Here is a 25,678-nt window from a genome sequence, read left to right as displayed (position 1 = left end):
ATCGTCCTCCACAGGGACAGATTAGAGCTGTTTGAAGGAGGGAGGTGGTGGCTAATTTTAAATAAGAGAGCATATTTGCAAAGTGAGTAAAGATATATGAGCCTACAGCTGGTTCCCCCTCAGCTCTGTACATACAGTCCAGACTGTCAGTATGTGCACAGTGACACACTCTTTCTTCCTCATGCTGCACTTCAGTACATTCAGAAATAAATTAATGGATGCTACAGTGTTTTAATTTTGATTTGATTTACAGCAGTACGGAAGAAATTTATTTTATGAGAATTTATTTATGCTATGCAATTGTATACTTTTGTCGCCACTACATTTATCTGACAATTTTAGTTACCCAATACTGCACATAATAAAATACAAAACACAAAACCTTCCTTCTGTCAGGTTTCAGAACTTGATGTTTTCATCTAAATACAAAAACATTTAAGACCCAAAGAGGTTAAAGCATCCAAGATTAAGAGATATCAAATAAGAAACAGAAGAAAATATGCATATGCATATGCATACGTTTTTACAGTATTAAATCCATGCATTTTATTAGTTTTTGTGACAAAACCAACATTTCCCCCCTTTAATCATTCCCAACAGCCCATGATAATCACAGCTGGACATACAGGCTCCAGGGTTACAACACACAGTATATATATATAGTTTTTTTTTAGTAGTGAAGGTGAATAATAGGAAACCTGAACAAATTGTTTTCATGTAGCAGAGTGAAATGCCAGGAGCCACAGTGTGAGGAGCGATGTGGTGCTGTAACAGGGCTTTCATGTGGAACAGTGCTGTCGGCTGTTACATAAACAGCTTTACAAAAAGTGAGCAGTCCTCCACATTCCTTCTATAAAAAGACTCATCATTTCACCCCACTCGTAATCTGGCTTTACTCTCTCATTCCTGCAGTTTGGGCTTTGAGGGAAACAGGGTGATGAAATTCACAGGGGGGGAAACGGCGAGAGGGTTTTCATTTAAGAACAGAAAACAAGTTTGTTTCTGCTGACTCCTACAGCCGTTTGACCTAGACGGCTGTAGGCCACTATAGACCAACAAATAGCGATGACATGATTGACCTTTGTGTCATTTTTCATGTTGTTTTGAGTCCATTTGTGGTTATTTTGTTAAATTGTAGTCATTTTGAGTCTTGACCTCTATCTCTCTACCTCTGATGGGAATGTACATTACATTTATTGCTTTAAAAAAAAAGCATTTATCAGACTTATTCATGTCTCATTTCACTATTGCACAAGTGTAAGACACTGAGACCGACGGACGACCTGCTGCTTCCTGATTGGTGCATGTTGGTTAACATCCGGTCCCCACTGACTCCATTTAATTTTATATCATTTTTACTTTTGGCACAATATGTATTTTTACACTAACACATATCCTCAGGTTTGCCAGACTTATTTTTTAAGGGGAGAAGAGATACTGTCGTCTGTTATCACAGACCTCCTGCTTGAATAAGGTTACTTCATCTTTTGTACAAATCAAAATGATAACTTCTTTATATCCAACTGTGATCCAGATGAAATGCGAGACACAAGGACACAAGGAAAAGGTCATTTTCTGGATCGTAAAACATTTTATTTATTACACAAAAAAGGAAATGTACACACCAAATAATGCCAAGTGCAGTCTGTGAACATTAAAACCAAAAAGCAGCTTTTGACACAACCAGCACAAAGAAGAGAGAAGGTTAATAATAAACAGTGTTTCTCAACGCCGCGCCATCGTGTACATGAACTTGTGAAGCGACAGTAACAGAGGGTTTGAGGTTAACAGAGGAAAGGTCAACGTGATCAACTGGACAAGAACTGTGAACACCAGTTTCACTTTGAGCTCACATATCTAAGTGTGAACGGGACTCTCCTTCCTTCTTTTAATCCATTAATCCAGCCAATAAAGCCATGCACTTCCAGGCACAAGTACAGCAAGCTTAAAAGCCAAGATATTTACAATGTAAACTAATGACTGTAGAAGAGTACAACGTGTAATTTTGTTGATCTAAATTATTAATGGACTTTCAAATTAAGATACGTCTCCATGAGTAAATCAACAGTCTTACAAAGTGCAGAAAGTTCAGGCTGTTGAGCAACTTCTCATCTCATCATCAGCTCTCACACAGGAAGTCAGTGTGATGTCATCTTCTCACAGCGGGCGCCAGCAGCTTGTTACTGGGCTGACTGCGAGGACTGAGGTAACAGAACCAGGAAAGGACCACGGTAGAGGTTTGATGCATCACAGCAGCGACAGCTCAGGTGTTAGTAAAACTTTAACTCAAGCTGAACGCTGGTTACCTGCTGTAGTGTCAGGGCCCTGGGTCTAGTCATGCTGGCTGTCAAGACTTCTGTGTAAGAGAGACATGGTTCGCTCTGTGTCAGTGAGAGCTGACGGAGAAATAGTGCTGTGACGTCACTGAGTCGTAATCTAAAGGTTTCCACCTTCAGCGTTTAGTGTGAATGTACCTTCTTGTCACCATGGTAACATCTGATGAAGCTTTCGTTTCCTTCGGTTTCCAGTCTTTGTGCTAAGCTAAGCTACGCTCACCGGCTAGAGCTTTACATTTAGTGTACAAATACCTATATTTCCCAAAGTGCTGAACTCTTTCTTAAACTTAACATTAAAATAATAATAATTATAATAATGAATAATTAGCATCATGTCCAAGCAGATGTCAAAGCAAAACCAGCGACGTGGACACTGTTATGGCCCCCGAGTGGCGGCATGCTTCAAAGTTTTAGCCCACAGAGCAGCAGCTGTTTTATAATCCACGTGATTTCATGATTATTTTTGCCTTTTCAAATGTCAAATGAAGACAGAATTTGCAGTTGTTGCTCTGACTGTCATTAAGAGTGAAGACATTTAACGTAAATATCCACAAAAGCTACTTGAGAAAAAAGGAAGCACTGAGTTTCAGCAGCCGACCAGCTGCAGTGTCTCTAAAACTGAGTGTTGGCTGAAGCCAAAACAGACCAAACTTAACAACAGGACGCAGTTATAAAACACTAAGCTCTTATAGACAGGTTACCAGTTATTATCAACAGTTTATCCTCAGACTCTTGCAAATATTTTAAAGACTTTGTCAAATTTACAAAAAGCATTTATACACTGAAGGTAACAGGTTTGTGTTGAAAGTTGATTGAAGTGACTAAATGCCCTGTAGTCAAGGTAAAGTGTGTTCAGTCAGGTTTACAAAATAAAAGCAACAGTTTTTATGCCCTCAATATTTTTTGGAGTTTCAGTCGTTGCGCTATTGGCCGTGGTAATCGTGTTTACTTCTGATGTGTTCAGTGAACTGACCGTGAAAGTGAGCGCATCCCTAAATGCCGATGACCAAGAAATAAAACATCAAACTTCTGAGGTCAACGCTGAGGAGTTGAACCGGGAGTGGAGACAGAAATAAAACTGAAGTTTAGTTTTAAAGTGGTTGGTAAAACAGCAGAGGGGGTTAAAGGGCTGTTTCACTCTATTTACACCCCATTAATGACTCTAATGTTACTCTGTTAATGAACTGACCCGTCATTTCACCAAAAGAAGCGTTTCTGTTTCTAGGCAAACCTATGGCCGATGTGGATGTTGAAGTTTCTTCATTTTGACTTCATGCAAAACAAGCACCTTCTACTCTACAGATCTGTGTAACTAGCGTGTGTGTGTTATTGCGTTGCGGTGTGGCCACTGAGGAAGAAGCAGCGGGTTGCCAGGTCTGACAGGCTCAGAGGGAATCACCTGTCAGCAGGTAGACTCATGTCATCAGACAGAAGCTGCTCTCCTGGAAGAGAGAGAAGGAGAAATTACCTACAATTAAACTGTATAAACAGCTGATTTCCTGTTGACACAAGCTGCTATCATCACTATTTTTAAATTAAACATAGATCACATGACATAAAAGGCGGCGACCGTAGTGACTTATCCACAGCTTCTAGACAGAACTGTGTGGAAAGAAGTCAACAGATCACTATGAGCTTTTGACCCTCGGCCAAGATGGAGAAAATTATCAAAATAAGACAGCGGAATCTCAGCTATAAACACTCGCAAGATAATCTCTAAAAACATCTGTAAATAAATACCAACTGTCTGGTAACAGCTGGTGAACATACAGGTGCTACAGAGTCCTGAGGAGTTGGTGGAGAACAAAACCAGAGCAAATACTGGGCTTCAAATGGAAAGAAACACAAATTCAGATAAACTGAAATGTTGCTATTTAACTTATGGATGTAAATAATTAATACATAATGTAAATAATCAACTCTTGTGATGATATGTCAGTGTTGAGATCAAAACTTGTTTCTGCTGCGCTAATTTGGCCAATCTCTTTTTCTCACATAACCAGTGGACATACAGTACAGTGTACAGAGTGTGACATGATGTTTCACTATAAAACGAGGGTTTAAAGAAATGTGTGAAATCCCACCGGTGCCTCAGCAGATGTGTTCTCTGTAATGACGCCTATACACTGAAATAACAACAATTTCACAAGTTCACTGCCCCATGTGTGAGATGTGTCTGATATAAAGACTTGGCCACCGTCTTTGACAGGTAGAACCGTGTGTGTGTAGGAACAATAAATAAATACAGATGCTAACAGAGAAATATAATCATCAATGGCACCGTTCACGTTTTCAGGAAATTATAAACATTAGACGGGCACTTTTATAATCAACATCATATCTACTTAAAAGAAGAGGAGGAGAGAAGATGAAATAGATTCTTCTTTTTTTGTCTTTATGTTATTTAACTTGTGTTTTGCTTTATACACCAGGTCAAATTCCTTGTTCGTGTTGTCACAACCTCTCGGCCATAAACCCGTTCTGATTCTGACCTTTGACAGTTGACCGAGGATTTAATCAAAAGCCAGAATAATAAGGATTATCATGAGTGTGTTTGTGTGTGTGTGTGTATGTTATCATGGAAATGGTGTGTGTTGTTACCTGTGCAGGGAGGGGTCTGGTTGTCGTAGCGAGAGTTGTTGCTCTGCAGCGCCTCGTCCTCGGTGTCGCTGTCGCTGCTCGTTGCTGCCACCAGGACGGAGGGCGACGGATCTACAGACGGTAAGAGACAGGATGAGACAACTGGAACCAGTTCAGACTCTCACTATGCAATTTTAGTTGTGTTTTTTTTTATTTCTATTTTGTCCTACAAACAGATTTACATCTAAAATGTGTTATAAAATGACCATGACCATGTGGTGGGTAAATAAAAGCAGGACATAAGTTATAACAAACTAAATGTTATTTTAAAGTCGTTGTATCTGAGGTTTGTAACGTAGTCTGTGGCTCAGTACTCCCATCAGGAGGAAAGTGGAAAAGAAACATTTCTATAATTTATTTAACAGCTGTTTCTCTTAAAATGAATTCTAGGAACAATATCCTGCTGGTTTTTCCTCGCCGTGTCCTTATTCCTGCACACGCTGCACTTCCAGAGAAAAAACATGAACCGACCTTCATTTGACTGCGACTGTGTGGAGACTCCCTCCAGCAAGGACTGATGGGAGTTCCCTGAGCTTTCAGATTCACAGTCCAACATGGCGGCCCTGTGGCGCGAGGAAACAGAGGAGCTTGTTGAGACTGTGAGAGTGTTTTCTCTGTTACAGTTTGAGTGAAACAGAGTTTCTTAGACGCACCCCAGGCTCCTGCTGCCACAGCTCTTGCTGCCGGTCATGTAGCTCAGGGAGAAGATGTCGTCCTTTGACCCCGAGGCCCCGTACAGCTGCTGCTCCACCGAGTACTGATGCTTAGAGGAGGAGGCCTGCTCCGATGACGACGAGCTGCCGAGGGACACGAGGGGCCCCTGGCTGCTGTCAGACTTCAGGACTCCTGGAGGAGAGACAGGAGCAAAGTCACACAACTGAATCTGCTGTTTTGCTGGCACATTTTTAAGTGATATTAAAGCCCCTGTACGGAGCTTTTAACTGGATACGCAAAAGTCTCTGGTTTCTGCTGATGTGTCTCTGTTACCCACAACAGCAAATGAGCCCATCAGTGTGAAGATACGCTAGTAGTCTAATTCTATACCTCTGGAAGGCATGGTTGGGTCGGACCACTGACGAAACGATACGAATCAATACATTACGCTGCTAAAAAAAAAAAAAAAAGCAAGGCCCATCTTCTTTCCGACGTTTCCAAAACAAATCAACACGCGCCGGCCAGACAAAGTCTTCACGACAGTGGGAAATGCAGTCTTCGTTCCGGCAAAGCACCACCACTTTCGTCCACAGGGGCCGCCAAAATCAACACTAAATGAAAAGTCTGTACAGGGGCTTTAAATACATTTCGTATTTCTAGCTTTTTCTGCTCACTGCAAATGGCAAAAAAAAGAAAACTGACCCTCAGCCCCTCCCAGCCCCTCCTTAGGGTGCAGGCTAAGCTCTGGAGATGCCTCTGCTCCTCTCAGCTCCTTCTCCAGCTCCTCAGGACTCCTCCTCTTCACCACCAGAGAGCCACCGCCGCTGTCCAGGACGGGGGAGAGAGATTTTCTCGCTGCACGCAGTAAAAAAAGAAAGAAACAGAAACACACATCTCATCTCTTATGACCCAATAATCGTTCACTGGTATGAAATTAAAAACAGAGACTCCTGCTACCATGAGACTGTGAGCCTCGTCTTCTACAGTCTGGTCCAAATATCACCTGCATTGGCTTAGTATCTTATACAAAAACCAAAATACGAGCCATAATTACAGTTCAGTCATATTGATTTTGACTTAATTTTGACAAGACACAGCTCAGAATGTTTGTTTTTTATTCCTGCGACCAATCGACCAATGAAATTTTGGTTGGCTATTTGGGGGCAGCCCTACCACAATTCATTCATTTTTTTGGTGACCTGGCATTGTTACTGGGAACAGAAATTGATAACAATGTTTAAATATGATTTAACCATTTAACCGCCTAAACGTCATACATGTACATGGGTCTGATGTTTGAGGAGAACGAGTCGAAGTGGAGCACAAACGCAGCCCCTTCTGTTTTTTTTGTTTGTTTTTGATGCATCTCCACAGTTTCACAGTGATAAACAGGCAGCGGCGGTTGTGGTGTTTATTCTCCTGTGGTACGACGTTGAGCTGCGACTGCTGCAGCAGCAGCATCTGTGACTGGAAAACCTCTGTTGAATCTGTTCCCTGTTATTCAGAGCCAGACTGGCTGACAGACCTGATGATAAATATTATATGAATTCACTGTTCAATGTTTAAATGGGGATGAAATAAAAGGTATAAAAACAATCGAGGTGACAGTGAAATACGAAGAATATGACTGTTCAGTGTGACAGTGCTTCTTTTAAAAAATAATGTTTGTTAAGCTCCTTGTAACGTTAATAAATGATCATATGTTCTCAGTGTGTAGAGCTGCTACAGGGATGATATATAAGGCCTGAAATAGTTAAACAGGTCATTTTAATGTGCTTGATGATACCGTTTTTGTTATTATTGTTATTATTAGATAGATAAACAAGCTCAGTAGTGAAATTTCATTATTTTAAGATGGTTGTGTTTCTTTTTCTTCTGCCAATATTCTTCTGTCTGGAGGTCGATGGATGTCAGTGGTAAAGTGAAGTTTTACAGATAATTTGTGTCAGCCTGGTCTCAGCTGTTAATGATTTTTACACCAGGAGACACTGTCGTGGAAATCAGGGGCAGTTTTTTTGATATTGATATTTTTGTCATCTTTTTGAAACTCAAAACAAACACACATTCAGTTCACCTCTTCAAAAAGAGAGACTGTGAGCAGTTAGATGATGAGAGGGATTTGCTGATTTGAGGAAAATCTTCCTGTTTGTGAAATAACACAGTGACACTAAAGCACTACAACAGCAGCAGGGGCTTAGCGTCATCAGCATCAGCAGCATCAGCATCAGCAGCGTGACAGTCGAGTCCTCACCGGGGCGACAGGGCCGGGACCGCGCCGCAGCTGCTCTCCCCAGGAGGTCCAGCTCACTGGGCTTACGACACACCGACAGCTCTGGGTCGGCGTGGTGAGAGGGGACGTCCTCCACGCCGAAGGCCCCCGAAGGGCCGGGCCTGAGCTCCGTGGGCCCCCGGGCCTCCAAAACTTGACTCTTGACATCAGACATCTTGCTGCGGACCTCCGCCATCTGAGCCTTGAGGCGGATCAGGACCCCCGAGTCTGGGGCCGATCGCCGTACCACCTGGGGCCGGCGCTCGCGCTCCTTCCTGGAGTGAGAGTGAGCTGGAAGAGACAGGGACAGGGACAGGGACGTCTCTGCTTTGCTCGAGGAGTAAAATCAGCTCTGTTTATCATCATCGTCATCATCATCATCATCATCATCATCATCATCATCATCATCATGATGTCAAAAAATCGAGAATCAAACCGCCAGCATTTCTCTAACCCTAACATTATGCTGCCAACCAGCCACGACAGACACACACCTTCATTTTAATAAGTCACAAATCTAGCATTAAGCTGCGAATCATACTTTTTTTCTTCTATTTGCATATTCTACTAAACAATTTACTCCATCATACTACCGTATGTGTAAATATATATAACATATATAACCACTGATTTGCACAGCAGCTTCATGTCAGACGTTGATGACAGTGTATACTTCATACAGTGACATGCAAAAGTTTGGGCACCCTTAATGTGAACAGTTAAGCGAATGGGAGATGAAATGATCTCCAAAAGTTAAAAATGAAATACTCTTTTGCAATATTTTAAGCAATATCAGTGTATTATTTTTGCTTTCTACAATTTTAGAGTGAAGAAGGGAAACAAAGCAGCGCCCTGGAAAACAATGTGAAACCCAGGAGACTTGAGCTCTCGGGTAACTTTGACCAAGGTGTCAGACAAGATATTTACACGCTGTGATGGTTTTCACTACGCACGGTGCCCAAACCTTTTCCTTTTCTGTCATTTTGAAAATTGTAATAATTATAATTATAATGAATTATATTGTTGAAAATGTAAAGGGAATGTGTTATCTGTAACTTTATGCCTTTTGGAGATCATTTCATCTTCCACATCCTTAACTGTTCAGATTAGCAGAAGTTTTGACCAGGATTGCCCAAACCAACATCAACACACTGTTCATCCCTGAGGCTGCTTCAGGGTACAATGATATGATTTCATGTTGTTATGAGAGAAATTAAATGCAGAAATGCATGAGTATTTCCTGAAACGTGCAGGGCAGAGTGAAAGCAGCGATGTCAGTGTGTCCCTTTTAAAGATGAGCCTGACATAGTTGTTGTAGAAGCTCCGGAGGGATTTCATTGTGTGGGATCTGGAGTATTGATTCTCAGTTTAGCTGCAATGATTTGTTGTTAGCTGTGTTTACGGACCTTGGCTGTGCAGCAGAGACACGGGAGGCCGAGGCTGAAGCCCCCACAGAGACTCCACGCTGCTGCGCTCCTTCAGATCCAGAAGCTGGATCAGGATCACCGGGTCGATCTCCAGGAGGCTGTTGCTGCCCGGCCCAACGGCACCGCAGGCAGTGGAGCCGCTACCGTTACTACTGCTGCTGGTGCTACGGCCGGCAGCGGCGCTGCGGTGTAGGGAACGCACACTGGAGCTGGATCCTCCTGCAGACAAGGAAAAAGAATGGAGATGGAGCAGCAGGTTATGGCTTAGAGACTGGGTTCAAACTCACACTGACCTCTAAAACGTGATTATGACCTTGTGAACGTCTTCACAACTGTTTGCTTATATTTACAGACAAACTGGTGCATCACTCTCTTTTTGTGTGATGTCATGAAATTAAAGGTTTATTCAAGTTTGTTTTGTCCTCATCCACTACTATTACTATGTAAATCTCATCCTCAGTACTTTCATGCTAATTTTTCAGAAGTTAATAACTGGCCAGTTGTTATTTTGATTTCACACGCTGCTGTTTTGTAGTGGTAAAATATATAGAGTCAATATGACTACGTGATATAAAGTGAGGATTAATTATGAGTTATGATTTTGCTTCAACTGTTTTTGACAGATCAGCTTTTTGTGACTTGTAACCATGAGCTCTTTATTAGCTGAATCTAAAATAAGAAAATGTAAGAGGATAATTAAGCAGGACAGAAATATTATATTTAATCTATATTGTACACACAACATATTTATAAATATATATATGTAGTGATGATTGTTTTATTCATTCCCATACAGTGAAGCTCTATGAACATTTGCATACAAACACTTTCAGTTTTTCAAGTGACAGATTTTGTTACTTTCATTTTTAGCTGCATTAAAATCTGTATCAAAACATACGAACAGATCTTGACTTGGCTGAATTAGCATCAGGAAAACTGAAATGTAAATACTCTCTACACTGTAGGAACTGAAAAATGACTCTCCTCTCTAACAGAGTGAACACACACACACACACACACACACACACACACACACACACACACACACACCCCTCCCCTCCACACATGTACACATGCAGACACCGAGTGTTTCTATATCAGCACGCCGCGAGGGGTCCAGTGCACCAACAGTGACTCATCCTCTTCATGCCTTTCAACACCAACACAGTCAAACACAGTGAAGGAGCTGCTCTGAGCCTCGTCCTCCTATCACTGTGCTCTGGCTCTGCAGTTGTCAGACGACACAAATAGATTTGATTCTGTTCATTTAGCCGAGGCTTTTATTTGCCTCTAATGAAGACAGAACAGGGTTTTTATCTGCAGCCAAATATTCAGTATCTGATGGTTCCAGTTTTATAAATATATACTGTCTGTATATATTAAAAAAAGGTGAAGATTTGTTATTTCCCCTCTCCTCTGTGTCTTTGGGTATTTTGGTTGGATGAAATAAACAATTTACAGTGATGTCACAATTTTCTGTTTCTGGGAAACCGCTATGCATTTAATAATTAAAATAATAATTTATTGATGCTTGGTGTTGTTCACTGTTAATAGAAACTCTAACTAAAACACTTGGAGCAGGATCCTGTCAAACTCCCACTGACAGACTTTATTTTTGATTCAGGAAACAGAAATATTAATTTTCCTCATGCGACAGCTCAGCACGGAAAAATATGTAAATCATTACTGGCTGTTTTCACACTAAGATCTCCTCACTTTGTCTTGATCTCTTGGACGCATTAAAAATATTTCTACTCTCATGTGTCGCTTTTCAAAAAATTCATGAGCCAAAACGAGGATCTGTCTCAACACATGGCAACGTAGCGGCAGTGGGGGAAAGAAAACAAACAAACTTTGCAGTTCTGTTAATTTGACACCGGGTGGATGAGTGTGTGCAGTCACAACGGGGTCATAAATACATTTTGGGCTGCATGCGATGTTGAGAGAGAGACTGTACAGACCCTGGAAGACACGGGCAGGTTATAAAATTTATGTCACATTAATGTCACACGAGCCCTTGAGGTTATGCGGATGTGGAAAATTTCATTTGGACTTTATTTCCACCCAGTGTCGTTGAACTCTGCCGACACAAGTGAGACACAGAATGTGCTAATGAACAGAGAGACAGATCTTCTCCGCACAAGATCGAATCTCTTCCTGCACAAGAGGGGAAACAACCCTCGACGATGGGATGGATATCATGTGAATAGCGTAATAAATCACCAGGAATAACTTAATATTGTTGTATGAATCGCACCTGTGGCTCCAGCCAAGTCATCGGGAAGCTCTCCTTCCTCCGTCTCCAGGTTCCCAATGAAGTCCACATCATTTTCTCCCGACCTGTTCAAACACACGCAGACACGCAAAGTCTTCAGTAATTATACAACTGCTAATTCTAATTGATTAACATTAATTAAAGGAAAAATAAGAATGTAAAACCGCAGATGAATAAAGAAACTAAAGCTGTGTGTTCTCGTCATCAACCATGGTGGATTTTCTGGAACATCGACATAATTTCACATTTAGAGAAAAAGTGAGAAGTTCGACTCACATCGTCTCCTCATCGATGTCGTTCTCCTCGGTGTTGCTGGTGGCCGTGGAGCTGCCTGAGGTGCTGCTGCCGTCCAGAGGGTTCACCTCCTCCTCCGTCAGACAGTCCACCTCCAAGTCTCCGTCCGACAGCTCCTGAACAACACAGTCACGTTTTGTCATTCAGAGATATGACAGATTCTGAAACAATGACTTCCTTTCAACTTCTCTCAGTGGAGCTATGTTTTTCTCCCTCTTAAAATCTATGAAAAACATTTATTTGATTTTTTTCAACAATTAATTTTGACAACAATGTCCCCAGTCGATCCACATGCGGAGGGGTCAGCAGCCTCTCAGTTTCAGCCAAAAGTGAACAAATCATTTCAAGCTAGTGACCAGTCCCACAAGAGCATCTCTTTCCACTCAATGAAAAAACAACTTCTACATCTACTGAGCTGCAGAACAACAAGAGGAAATAAACGTCTGTTTCAGTTTACCAACAGAACTGAACTGGACTCATTAAAACAAACTGAAAGAAGTTCTCTCATCAAGATAAAGTTAGAGAGAGAGATGCTGCTCCCTCCTGGCACCATTGAGTTTAAATGTGTGCTAAATAATAAAAACCTAAACCTAAAAACTTTCAGGACACTGGTTTTGTGTATTTCCCTGTGAGGTTTGCAAAAGCATGTGCCAACCTCACACAATAGATCCACCTCTCTCTGGTTATTCAATAACGCACCATGAGACCCCTTAGTTTTTATAAATCACCAATAAATCCTATGAAACCTCTTGATCTGGCTCTACGAGCGGCCTGTACAGATGCAGTGAGCTATACAGTACTAGTGCACTTTACTCAATCCTTACATTAGAGTCATCCTGCTGCGTCCTCTCTTCGTCTTCTGCTTTTTTAGTGTTGGTCAAAGTGGCCTGGATGTCGTCGTCGCTGCTCTTCACTGAGCGAGGGTCCCTCTCAGAGGCCGTGGTGCCTGCGGCGAGCCGGAGGTCTGGAGGCGAGGAGCTGCGCGACGTCTGACGGCGAAACAGCTCGATGGCCAGCCTCTGAAAAACAGAAACATGAATGAGTCAACAGATCGGTCACAGCTAAAGGTTGTATAGATCAAACCATTAATATATTAATCAAGAGACTAATTATCAAAACAGTTGTTTCCTGCAGCCCCGTGTGACTTCCTCTTTCAGTTTATCCTCTTTTATCTTTTCAAGTATCTTAACATTCATCTCATCTCGCCGTGTCTGACAGAATCATTTACATTCTGTTTCATTTTCTCCCAGCTATTCAGTAAAGGTTCGCACTGAATGAAATATTCAAACACTGCGTTTTTATGTTCGCCCCCTTCACATCAAATGGAATTAACCTGTGTGTCTGTGCATTTCTGACACATCTGGTATCTGGAAAATCTCCCCAGGGATCTAAAGTACGCTGCGGCAACGTGAGTTTGTGGAGACGGAGGCACCTGCAGCTCGGTGAGAGGCTGTGGGCTTGAAATGTGATGATAAAAAAAACACAGGTGATTTCTAACGAGGGTACAAGCACAAGAACACACACACACACACACACACACACACACAGACACACAGACACACACCTCTTTGAGGTTGTTGATCTGCTGTATGTAGCCACTCTGGGCCGACTCCAACTGGCTGATGTACCAGTACTGATCTCTGCACTTCTGGAAGAACGTGGGCGAGCGAACCTGGTAGCTGCACACAACACATGGAAACCAGTGACACAGTGTTACCCAGTGAAAACAGACCTGTTGTTTTTTAATAGGTGAGCCTAAGCGGAAGCAGGAAATAACGTCGCCATGGGACCTCAGTTCGGAAAAAGTCTCCATGTCAGTGAACGGGAGTCAAAGTTTTATTTCGTGATCCGATTAAATTGTGCCATGAGAAAGAAATATGACCTCTACCTGTTTAAAACATCGCGTTTCATGCCGAGAAATCAGCAGTTTATCGTAAAACAGCAATTTTGTGTGAAAACCGTTCGACGGACTATAGATCTGGTGTCCCACAAAAAATACGTCACCAACTGACACGGGAAAGGGCGGCATTTGGAGTGAGATGTCACCTACGCGACTTGTAGTCTTTCTGGTTACGGATTCTTCAGAATTTTATTCTACAATAGTTTTACAACAAACTGCTGATTTCTCGGCCTGAAACGTGATGTTTTAAACAGGTAGAAGTCATATTTTTTCTCATGGCACAAATCAATCGGATCACGAAATAAAACTTTGACTCCCGTTCACTTAACATGGAGACTTTTTCCGAATTGAGGTCCCATGGCGACCGTTACTTCCTACTTCCGCTTAGGCTCTCTATAGGTGAGCCTGCACTACATGGTGTGTGTGTGTGTGTGTGTGTGTGTGTGTGAGCCCACCAGAGGACCAGTGTGTCGGTCTGCATGTTCAGGTATCCCTCGCTGGCCAGCAGGTCCAGTCTGAAGAAGCGGTTGTAGCCCCAACATTCACCGACCTCGAAGTCTGAGGCGAACTCACGGATGATGTTCTTGGTGGGGTCACTGGAGGCCTGATGGACCATCTCCACGCGGTACTCGTACCTGCACACAGACACCATGACATCAGGAAAACACACAACAGGGTGTGAGGAGAAGGAATCAGATGTTTGTCAAGGTGTTAAAGGACTTTAGAGCTTCTGCTCTGTACGTGTTGATTTTAATCTGAGCAGATTCAGATTTTGGTGTTGAGAGTATTTGGCCCAAAATGATTAAATTGTCCGTGTGTGTCCTGACGTTAAGAAAACAGTGAGAATGTGTTTCCTGCTTTTTGAGTAAAAACAAAGCAAAATAATCGGTGATGTGGTAAATCTGCCCTGAAGAACTTGTGTTCAGACTGTAACTCCATTTAAAAGGCTGTTGACATCCAATGATGAGAATTGCATCTTTTATGAGAGAATTACTTATGAGTTTTATGGTGCACTGTGGACATTATGACTGTAAATGTTACTATCTTAAATAAAAAGGAGAAATATAGAGAAAATTTGGTTGAGAAATGTGTGGTCTGACAGAAAGAGACAAATATAAGTCAAGACGAGTTTTACTGAGAGAGAAGTCTGTAGAGACAAAAAATGAGATTTATTGTGAGAAAATAAAATGATCATACTTGGATGTTTCGGGGAGTCCAGCAGAAAGCTCCAAGAACACAGACAGGTAGTTTCCACGGACCACACCGTTTCCATCCTGAGGAAACACATTTTGAGCGTTACTAAGACAGAGACATGTGCACTGTGCAATGAAAACATGAAACATAAAATCTCATTATAATGTGGAAAAACTGTGTGGTAGAGCGTGTGTACATGGTTCAAAACACAGTTCATTAATTATTCTCTATTAATGAGAAACAGAGCGAGCTTATGTGTAAACTCATGTTTTAATTATCATCATATAACATGTAACACATTTATAGTTTACCTTTGTAGCATCAGATTAGATTTGTTTTTCTATAAACCATTAATCATAAATACAAGATTATTTCCTTCACATTTAAACCTGGATGCAGACTTTTTTTGTACTCCTCAATATGTGAAACTGTTCATGTGCTCAGATTATTTACCATTATTAGCAACATCACACTGAATTTAATTGATTGTTGACTGATTTACCTCAGGTAATGTGACAGACTACAGAAAGTTACTCAAGTAACAGTTACTCTGTTCCCGTCTTTCCGCCCAGCCAACAGGCTGCTGACTGGGGCCTTATTTTAAATGGACATATATACAGTAAGAGTGGTATTGATCTTTACTGTACATCTGAAATCTCCACTTCAAGACGAATATGTTTATTTATTTATATTGAGTGGGGTTTGACATTTGGGGAATACGCTTTTCTGAATATGTATATGGGAAAGATACTGAAGAGAGGAAACCGTGTACTCACTGGGTAGACTTTAAGTCTCCAGCAGAGCCCAGATATCTGCAGAGGGGGGCTGTAGACTGGGTCAGCCCGCTGCCTCAGGGTGCTACACACACACACACACGCACACAAAAACACACTCACATATCAGACTTTTCAATAACCGGGCAGCTCTAACAACATTATGCTTCCTATCTGAAGCTCTCAGTCACTTTCAAATACGTGATGGCAGCAACTTTCTTTTCCTCCTTTCCTGTTTTTTTTATGTTTTATCTTTTTGGGTCACTGCTGTGGCCCTGAACAACTTTAAAAAAGCTGCAGTGGTGGGTGGATCTGCTTCAATGTGCTGCTCATCCCCTCTGCCAACAACCATCAGACCCACTGTCTCCATCATTTGTGTTGTAATGACGGCCGACGCTCTCTCTCTCTCTTTCACTGCTCTACAGCAGGTTCATGCTACAACATGATTTTATGAGAGTTATACATTGTGGTTTATTGAAATCTAATATTAAACATATGATTTATAAAACAAGTGTTCATAACCCTGAAGGTGGGGTATGGTCAAACCCAAATGGTTTGTATGAGTCCAACTTTATTTTATGGAAAAAGAGTTTGTATTTGTTCTGAACAGCCGCACTAAGGTAAAAAGCGAAAGTTCGCTCAGCATCTGTTCACAAACACTGCAGGCTCATGAATTAAAGGCCTCGTCAGACCAAAGATTCATGACGAGAAGGTCCGAACTGGGAACTACTTAAAAAGCTGCCACTTCACACTGATGCAACTAGGCGAGGCGGTGAATTGTTTCCATAGCAGCTGCTCTAACGGCAGATTCTCAGGGGTTTTTTTACACCTGGATACTTAACATGTAAAACACGAGTAGTTCAGTCAGACAACTCACGATTCAAAATGTTAATTGCAGCTTCAGTGTACATTTGGAGTTCATCGCTCCCTGAATAGGATTTCATTAGATATACACAGAAGTGATGAGGACATAATGTTAAGCAGGTGGATGCTGGGGCGGAGGTGGCGCGTAAACAATAGGCAGTAGGGCAATAGGACGCGGAGCAGCAGTGTCACTGGCAGCAAAGAGGAAGAAGGGGAAATTTTGCAGTTTAAATAGCGCGCCACATTGAGAGGGCATGTATGATTGTGTGAAGCTTGTCACGTGAGTCGAGCGAAGCAGCTGGAGTTTTCTAGCTCGCAGGCTTTGTTCCGTTATAATAATAGTGAGCTATTTGCTACAGTTGCAGCCGCAGCACTGATCACAAAACAAGAGGGTTGTGAATTTGTTGTGCACTGTGTAACAACTTGGCTGTTTAATTCAGCTCAATTCAATTCAGACAACTTTATTGACACCAATGGGTAATTCTGTTTTAGCAATCCACCAAGTTTTTCTTTGTCATTTCAACCATTGGAGACTTCGTTCTGAGCTGACTGGATGTGGAAACAGACGACGTTCCTTCTGTTCTGAAACCAGCTGCTGGCGACTGAACAGACCGAGACGTGGGCGACGACGAGTTGACGTTTCCGTGCGTCAGTCTAAAACTGTTTTGTCCCGTCATGACTGTTTGGTCTAAACTGGACTTCAAGATGTTGTTTAAAGATTGAAGGGGCTGTCTGAGTCTGTGACCACAACAGAAAACCCCACTTTTAATTATTCACTAAGACACACACACAGCTGCCAAAACAGTCAAATCCGGACTGAAGCCATTTTTTATTTATATGGGGCTAAATAAAATGTAAGAGAGTGAATTTACCTGAAGTTGACCAGAACAAAAGTACTGGAGTCATAGGCAGGAACCAGCTCGCTGAAATCACACAGAGGAAGGATGGTTACACACAACACGCTCCGGGTAACGCTGTAGCATGTACGCTGTAACAATGATCAACTGATGAATAGTGAGAATATTCATTAACTTAAGTCTTTTCCTACATGTGAGCAGAATACCTGGTGAAGTCTGGAGGGACCGGCGTGGTGACGAAGGACTGCATGGGTTTACGATGGACCTGCTGGAACATGAGCAGGATCTCTGGGCTTTTAGAGATGAGCTCACTTTTACTGCAGGAGTGAAGCTGTTGGACACAAACACACAGAAAAAATTGTGATGTTGTCGCCGCCGCCGACACACGAGTACAAACATCACGGATAGTCTGACACATGACACTTCAGTCTCCGTGGATTTAACAGTGTTGTTATTGAGGATCAGAGGTGCTAGAGATGTTTGGACAGAGCCAGATGAGCTGTTCCCCTCGTTTACACCCTCTAGATTCGTACTAACAGCACAAACGTAAGAGTAGGGTTGCAAAGGGGTGGAAAATTTCCAGTAAATTTAAGTTAAATTTCCAGAAACTTTCCATGGGAAGTTAAAGCAGAAGTGAGTGATCCGGTCGTTTTCGCTAATGCTGCGTTCCAGGCAGGCTTTTGAAATCGTAAATTACAGCTTCAAGTCACAACTTACGACTTTGTAGCGTTCCAGGCAACCCACTCGTGTTTTTCCGACCTGTTTTACCGGTGAAAGTCACTATAACGGCCACTCGTAACTTCCGACCGGTGAACTCGTACCTGATCGAACTGGTACCACTTCACGGTCGGAAAAATACGAGTTTCCTTGAACGCACCATAACAGTCCTCGTCGCTACGTCACCACATTCACGGCGTTCCTTGGCTGCACACACAGCCCTGCATGCCGTTCTCTCTCCTCATTGGATAAAAACTGTAGGATACGATAAATGTTTTCTCTTCGGCTCAGAGCAGAGCAGAGGGACTGAGAGACCCGTGTTTCAGTCCAAACACTCTATGTAAGTGATTGCTGTCGGAAGATATAACTATTTAAGACTTATATTAACACAAATATATCACTCACTTCTGCTTTAAGCTGGGGAATTTTGGAAATATTCAAAATTGGAAACTTTCCATGGGAATTATGGGAATTTATGGGAATTAACTGGAAATTGGGGGTAATTTAAACAAACTGTATCATATCCAAAAATAAATGTAAATATTTTGTTTTGTCATAAGCAGACATCCATGCAAAATAATACAATTAAAAAACATGACATTTCAACTAGGGCTGAAAAATCTAAGCTTCCTTCGTTGCCATGGAAATCAATCATGAAGTACGTGATCGTTTTTTTTTTTGTTTGTTTTTTCCCTTTTCGACACCGGTTCTCATTATTGAAATGAGTCGGCTACTTGGCATCCTGGAAACCTGCCTGATAAGTTTTGGAGACATGCAGTGTTTGTTTGCCATACATTCATTATGTCTACCACGACCACAAATTTTGTAAATTTCAGATTTATTCCCATTTATTCCCATACATTCCTGTTAACTCCCACGGAGAGTTTCCAACTTTGAAAATTCCCGGAATTTTGCAACCCTACGTAAGAGTAAATGTCCCAAAATGTCTTTAATTTACAAAACAAACAGAACAACGATGTGCGGTGCAGGCGCTGCAGATGACCAACCTGATGCTCCACCTCCTGCAGCAGAGACTCCAGCAGCTCCGTCTCCTGGGTCAAGGACGTCTTCTGGCCTGGTGGGGAGGAACACATTTCTATTTTCAGTGTACTTGTGCCGAACGTCAGCCCTGATGGAGGCTGGTGAGTGTGAGTGTGTGTGTGTGTGTGTGTGTGTGTGTGTGTGTGGGCGCTGAGTGCATGCTTCCACTCAGTCCAGATTAATATTTCATATGTACATTACCCGTTGCTATAAAAAGGCGTCTCTCACTGCTTTCAACGGTGGAGTCTGAATATTTTGTGAGGTTCAGGTCTCGACCTTCAGACACATTCTCAGTCCCAGTGTCTTAAGCCAACAAGAGCTCTTTTTTTTCCTCCAGACATGAACCATACAACATTGATGAGCTCATCTATCTGTTAAAGTGTCTTACAGCTCCAGCGTCTCTCAGGTTACATCCAGACATTACATGACATTTACATAACCAGCCACATGCTTGCGTAATATTTGGCACCTTTGAAAAATGTTATTATTCTTAACATTCATTTAAAATTATAATTTATCACAGGTGCCACACTGTGATGAATTAATTCCCTCCTTAATTCCTTTCTAACTCACATGCTGCATCTAAAGCGCTTTGCTGCGTATTCATTTATTCGCCCATGCAGCCGGGAGAAGGACAGCTGGTCCCATTATTACTGTGGAGAGACAAGGTGTTTGTATTTTTTTTTTTAATTACCTCCTTCACTACAGATGCACCGGCAGAAGAAAAGTGATTTTTAGCCTAATTTGACATCTGCCAGATTACATAAAATTACTTAAGATAATTAAATATTTCAGGAAAAAAATAAAATCTAGTAGTAGAGCAGTTTGAGCTGCTCATCGCTACATGCGGTGTGCTTTTGTCTCGTAAACACAGGTGAGTTGTGACAGTGACTCGTACCCATCAGGGTGATCAGTTTGTTCTTGAGCTGGTTGTCCAGGCGAGCGATCATCATCTCCACGGCGTTTCGGATCTCTCGCACCCTCTCGTCCTTCGCTCCCCTGACGGCCTCAACGTTCCTCTCCTGACACACACACACACAGAAAACACACAGGAGAAGGAGTGTTCAAGCTTGTGCGGCTGAAACATAAACATGTTATTGCCACCTAGTGGATGGAAACGAAACAACAGCCATGCCTCCATTTAAAAAGGTTTTGTCTGACTACCGCTTGAAACACTCAAATGAACAAATCTCAGAAAATATGAGGAAAGATTTCAAGTTCCTAGCAGAGTGAATGAACCCAGAAAATGTTACGGCCATTGGTCTTTTAAGATTTTGGCTGTCTCTTGTTTCAAAGCAACTGGCAACACGTCGGGTCCTCACCACTTCCTGCACCAGACTGATAAGCTCCATGAGGCGGCGGCGCAGTTTGGCAACCTCCTCCTTCACCTTGGTGACGTGCTGCTCGTAGATCTCCACCAGAGGCTTGAAGGTGTGGCCGCCGTGCTGCACAAGAGAAAAACATCTTTCACTTTCTGCTCCCAGATTCAATGTGAACATTTCTTGTTGTCTTGTATCACTGGTCATCGAATAATTTGTTAGAGAGCGAGTTAAAATTCAGCAGACTAATCAGTAGAAAATAGAAAATTCAGCCCCATCCTTGTTCGTAAGTGTTAATAGTAAGTTATTACTGTGGTTATTGCCTTGATCTAGAAAAACAACAGATGTGAGACGTTACCATGCCTCCCCACAGAGCACACTGGTGACAGATGCATTTCTTACAGGTCCAGCAGAAAACACTCAGCTTCTCATGATGGTTCTCACACCTGTGGGAATCGAACAACGGGATCGTCAGACACAAGGAAACAGTTTTAGGAAACTTTTTATAATCCTTATAGTGGTATTAAAATGTATTCAGGCTCTGGCTTTTCTTTGCATCTCAGCAGAGAGATGGATTCATTAACACCACAGGGAGCGTGAGGCAAATATTGTGTCATTTTCATATTTTGCTTTTTTTCCTCTTTCACTATAATGTTGAGGTTGGAGCCGTGGGAGTTGCTCACTTGTCTTTGTCATTGTCCTCGTGCTTGGTGAGGCTGCAGAGCTGCAGGGTGTCCAACTGCTGAGTGACCTCCTCTGCCCAGCGACAGTTGACCAGCTCCCGCAGCTGGAGCGGAGCCCTGTGTGGAGAAAAACACACACACACACACACACACACACACACATGTTCTAACACCTTACAAGAACAAATGAGGTTAATTTAAAATGTCTAAATATTGTTTAAATTTCCCAAGGATGTTACATAATAATAATAGTCCGTACGGCTGCAACTTATGATTTATTTTCTTTAAGTTACAAGAAAACCAGTGACCAGTCAGAGAGGTTGTGTCACACAGTGTGCGTGCTGCAGGTGTGTGTTATCTTACCGACAGTGAGGACACTGGGCTCTCTGCTCCGTCAACCATCGCTGTCAAACAGAAAAAATTCAGGTGGTTAATAAAAATAATATCTTGACACAATCAGTGTGAACGAAGGTGCTGTCACTGTTGTTCTGAGTCTGATATCACATTTCATGGTATCATGTTGGATGCAGCGGATAAAAAATATTGTTATTGCTTGTAATAAAATTATACCGTATTATACTGTATTTCTATATTTCATCTTTAGTTGCTGCCAAGTTCATTTTGTACCTTTTGAGTTGCACCTGTACAAACACACAAATAGAATAAATGTTGAGATAAAACGTTTAGTTTTCGATTAATACCCACGTAGTGTCTAGGTCAACGATCAGAGCTCACATCCTTTTGCAGCTGCTACAGAACTGATTTTTTTGAATATGTACTCTTATTCTGCGTTAACATTCAGAAATATGTCAAACTCAACTGTGGAGAAATAGGAGGGTCAAGGCTTTTCTTCGCTTGTTGCCATGGTGAATCATGTTATTGCTGTTCCACTGATGAGGGCTTTTCAGCTCCTTGTGCACGAGCTGAACTCAGGGTCAAATTAACTTAGAGTTGATTGAACAAACTGTTCTGAAACCCAAAACTCTGAGTTTGACAGACTAGGTCAGGGTGAGTCAACACAGAGTCCAGGTTTTAGCCCAATAATTATGTCGCCCATTATACATGCAAGACTGAGAAATGTGGGTTATCGAATGATGTGCACGACTAACAAACTTTACTAATGTCAAAAAGCAGAGAGCGGTGATGTGAGAGGAGCCTCTTGTACTCTCTGCCTGGTGTGAACAGACTCACTCTGATGCAGCTGAAGCAGCAGAGTTTGGAGCAGTGTGGGCAGAGACGAGCGTCCCTCAGCTTCTCCATGCAGATGAAGCAGCGAAACACCTCAGCGATGCTCTGAGCAGAGAAACAAGATCAGATGAAAACAACAATCAACATCACTTACAAAGAGTGTCACTAAAACGTAAACTATGTATGTTTCAAAACAATTTGTAGGTTTATTCTATTGATGTTTTACTAGATTATAGTGGGTTGTTGTGTTGTACTTTATTAGCACAGTGCAAAGCTCACATCCTTACTTTAAAACCTCATGTGAAATAACGGAAACAAACAAACATGGGTTTCTGGTCTTATTATTATTTTCTTTTTTTCCAACTACAAGTTGGAATAATTTTGTTTGCAGACATATTCCTGATTTTTTTTTCTATTATAAAGGTTTATCGTGGTTTTCTTTTCACAGTGAGATTCAAAGAGATTGATCAATAAAGTTTTGAGAAAATATATACACTTTATCTATCAAGAATAAATCACATAGTCACAATCATTTCATGAGAAGAGATAAAATATATATATTTTTTCACTCCTACACTAGAGACTCATATAGGTGTAGCCATGGTGACATCAAGAGGAGAGCTACACCTCATCACCTGTATCACCCCCGCCAAGGAGGTTATGTCTGTTTGTCTGTCTGTGGGATTATGCAAAAACGATTGAACTGATGTGCACTGGATGGAAGGACGACACGAAGGTCGGAGAAGAACCCATTAACTTTTGAGGCAGATCTGGATCATTGACTATTAATTTGAATGTTTTCCTCTGAAGTCTGATGTGTGTTGTTTGACTTTGTCGTCACGTTTCTGATGCAAAAAAAGACCTTGATATCATTAGATAATGTTTTTAAAAACAGATAAAAATCATGCTGCATTTCTTAATGCCTTGTGTCACTGTGGTGGTTCTTACCCAAAGTCTGAAGGTATATATTTCACCCAGAAAAGCCTCTTTCAAATTTGGATTCAATAAGAAGATCATATATTCCTGTTTAGTTTCAGAGTGTATCAGATGTTGTTATGTTCCCCCTTTATCGTGAATGACAGTACAAGCAGAGGGCTTCAGTTTCTGTCTGTGCACTGAGCAGATGTATCAAAGTCCGGCAAATTTACATACATTTACATTCATACACCAGCACAGGACGGTTGCAACACACCACACATATAATAATAATAATGCGACTTTGAAGGAGGAGTTTCTGAGCCTGGATGTGCTCACTCGCCTTTGAACTTCAGAGGATCTGATATCATGGCTGAAAGGGTTAAAATACACACTAAATATTTTCTATAAATGGCTAAAGGTTCATGAGGCTCCAGGAGTTGTCCTCATCGATTGACTCTCTCCTGCCTTCAGACAAACATTCAGAAGTGAACATTTAGCTTCCCCGGACGCCTGGCCCTGTGTGGGCTACATGTACATACCTCAACACTTTGTTCATCCATGTCAGCCAGTTTGAAGCTGTTGATCTCAAAGAGACGAATCAAAAGAAGTTGCAGCTGATGGTCTGTGAAGAAAAGGGAGAGAAAATTATTTATGTGTTTTAAGCTTCATAATGCGTTTTTAAAATCTTAATACTTTGATTTCAACTTTTTGCCGATTTGTATCAGACTGCTAGAAAAATGTGAGAAATGTAGGCCAACATGTAAAAACTATCAGAAGCCCAACAATGATGTGTGCAGCTGTCTTGTTTTGTTTGACAAACCACAGAAATCCTCACAACTCAAAGCTGGAATGATTAGTCAATTATCAAAACAGTCACTGATTACCTTACAAATAATGATTTCTACAATGGACATATGAGATCTTAAAAAATATGACATTTTGACATAAATTAAACTCTGATTAAACAATCAGTTTATTAATTTTGTTATTAACTGAAATAAATGTACTAGGGATAATTTTTGAAAATTGCTTTAAGTCATTTTTCATATCAATATTTAATGGTTTCAACTTCTGAATTGAAAGCATTTGCTGCTTTGCTTGTAAACACCTATCCCCTCCCTAACACAGTCTCCATTTGTTTTTGATGATTTTGAGTTATGAAACAATAAAAAAGGACAAAATGAGGTTTGTGAAGGTGTTACTTCAAAAACAAAAACAAGACAATAACAATTCAGTCATAAACATGATCTGCTCCATCTCAAGTAACCACAACAGTAAAATCTTGCTTTTCTATTGTTGACCTATCAATGTTGAAAACTAAAGTCACATTGTAGTGTTTTATGGGTTGTGCCTTTACTTAATTTTATGTATTTTTAATATTTGAAGAACATTATCCTGATTATATGCATATACTTGTTTTTTCATGCCACATTAAAATCAGCACAGTGGGAATTTCCACAGTCAAGTCACGTGAAGTAGACATAGCTCGGTGTAAAAACAGACACACCACTATCACAATATCTGTATTGTCCTTTGAGAAAAACACGTGTAAAGCTCCATAAGTGTGTGATATGACAGAGATGAACCAGTCTCCCCCGGCCAGGAGCGGCTGTCATCCCGCTAGCTTGTGTAGTGGAGACAGAGGCCCAGCATCACACACACACTGACAGCTACGCTCACCAGCAGCCACCACAACAGCTTTAACTGTGTGTTTCGCCTCTTATGATGAGTCGGTGTCTCCAGAAAATAGAAAATAAAGATAAAAACCAGGGATATAAAAGCGTGATGCTAGCTGGCGTGCAGCAAGGCGTTAGCAGGAAAGCTGGCTCACCTCCGTGTCTGTCTGTCTCACCTGATCAGCAACACGAACCGGAGGAAGCAGCGCTACATTATTAAACTCAGCAGCAGAGGTCGTTTCCGCTGCTTTTTTTTAGTTTTTTTTTTTTTTTTAGCTACATTCAAAGATTAAAACAAAGCTCGGTTCGGCTCCGTGAAGGCAGAAGAGACGGTGTGGTTCAGAGGGGATGAAACCCGCTGGTGTTGTCGCCCTGAGTTGAAGATGTAGCGGCGGCTGCTCCGAAGCTTCTGTCCCCTAGCGATAACCAATCAGAGGCCGCCGCCGCTTCTTCTGCCGCTGTTATTGTGTCGCGGCTGTCTGACAGCTGGAGGACCACTACCGCCACCGCGTGGAGGAGAGGAAACCGGCACCGGCTCCATCTGTGAAATGACAGCAGACGATTGGTAGCCTATACAATTCATTTGTAAAAAGTTAAATAGAAAAAAAAATCTATTTCTCACATTTTTAAACAATAGAAAATGCTGTATATTC

At 41.6% G+C, this 25,678-nt stretch overlaps 1 protein-coding gene across 3 annotated transcripts; it reads right to left on the bottom strand.

Annotated features, from left to right (window-relative positions):
• Positions 1-1,667: 1,667 nt before the first annotated feature.
• Positions 1,668-25,402, bottom strand: trim37 (tripartite motif containing 37). Of its 3 annotated transcripts, none has more exons than XM_083986298.1 (26): positions 25,181-25,402; positions 23,889-23,971; positions 22,435-22,536; positions 21,607-21,647; positions 21,244-21,360; positions 20,919-21,006; positions 20,564-20,686; positions 20,140-20,263; positions 19,208-19,275; positions 17,675-17,814; positions 17,499-17,549; positions 15,766-15,847; positions 14,993-15,069; positions 14,251-14,430; positions 13,460-13,574; positions 12,720-12,914; positions 11,878-12,011; positions 11,584-11,666; positions 9,306-9,545; positions 7,882-8,190; positions 6,333-6,485; positions 5,630-5,822; positions 5,448-5,539; positions 4,938-5,048; positions 3,736-3,778; positions 1,668-2,356 (listed from the first exon to the last, which is right to left on the bottom strand). In XM_083986298.1, exons 2-26 carry the CDS (start codon positions 23,907-23,909, stop codon positions 2,332-2,334), a joined length of 2,907 nt encoding a protein of 968 aa, XP_083842424.1. In that variant the 5' UTR covers positions 23,910-23,971; positions 25,181-25,402; the 3' UTR covers positions 1,668-2,331. The 3 variants fall into 3 exon arrangements, with proteins under 3 accessions (XP_083842424.1, XP_083842423.1, XP_083842425.1); XM_083986297.1 differs by having other exon boundaries at positions 25,202-25,402; XM_083986299.1 differs by having other exon boundaries at positions 17,690-17,814; positions 25,202-25,402.
• Between the last annotated feature and the right edge of the window lie 276 nt (positions 25,403-25,678).

This window comes from Trachurus trachurus, assembly GCF_905171665.1.
Source record: "Trachurus trachurus genome assembly, chromosome: 14".
NCBI classification, from domain to species: Eukaryota; Metazoa; Chordata; class Actinopteri; order Carangiformes; family Carangidae; genus Trachurus; species Trachurus trachurus.
The sequence above is the reverse complement of the archived record's forward strand: the minus strand, read 5'-3'. Positions and strand labels throughout refer to the sequence as shown.

Excerpts from the sequence above, each read along its gene's own strand:
- trim37 (XM_083986298.1), bottom strand. The coding sequence starts at position 23,909 with ATGGATGAACAAAGTGTTGAG. Across the intron at positions 12,012-12,719 it reads CGCAGCAGGATGACTCTAAT|GAGCTGTCGGACGGAGACTT; the intron begins GTAAGGATTGAG and ends TGTGTTGTTCAG. Across the intron at positions 2,357-3,735 it reads ATGAGTCTACCTGCTGACAG|AAGTCTTGACAGCCAGCATG; the intron begins GTGATTCCCTCT and ends TCTCTTACACAG.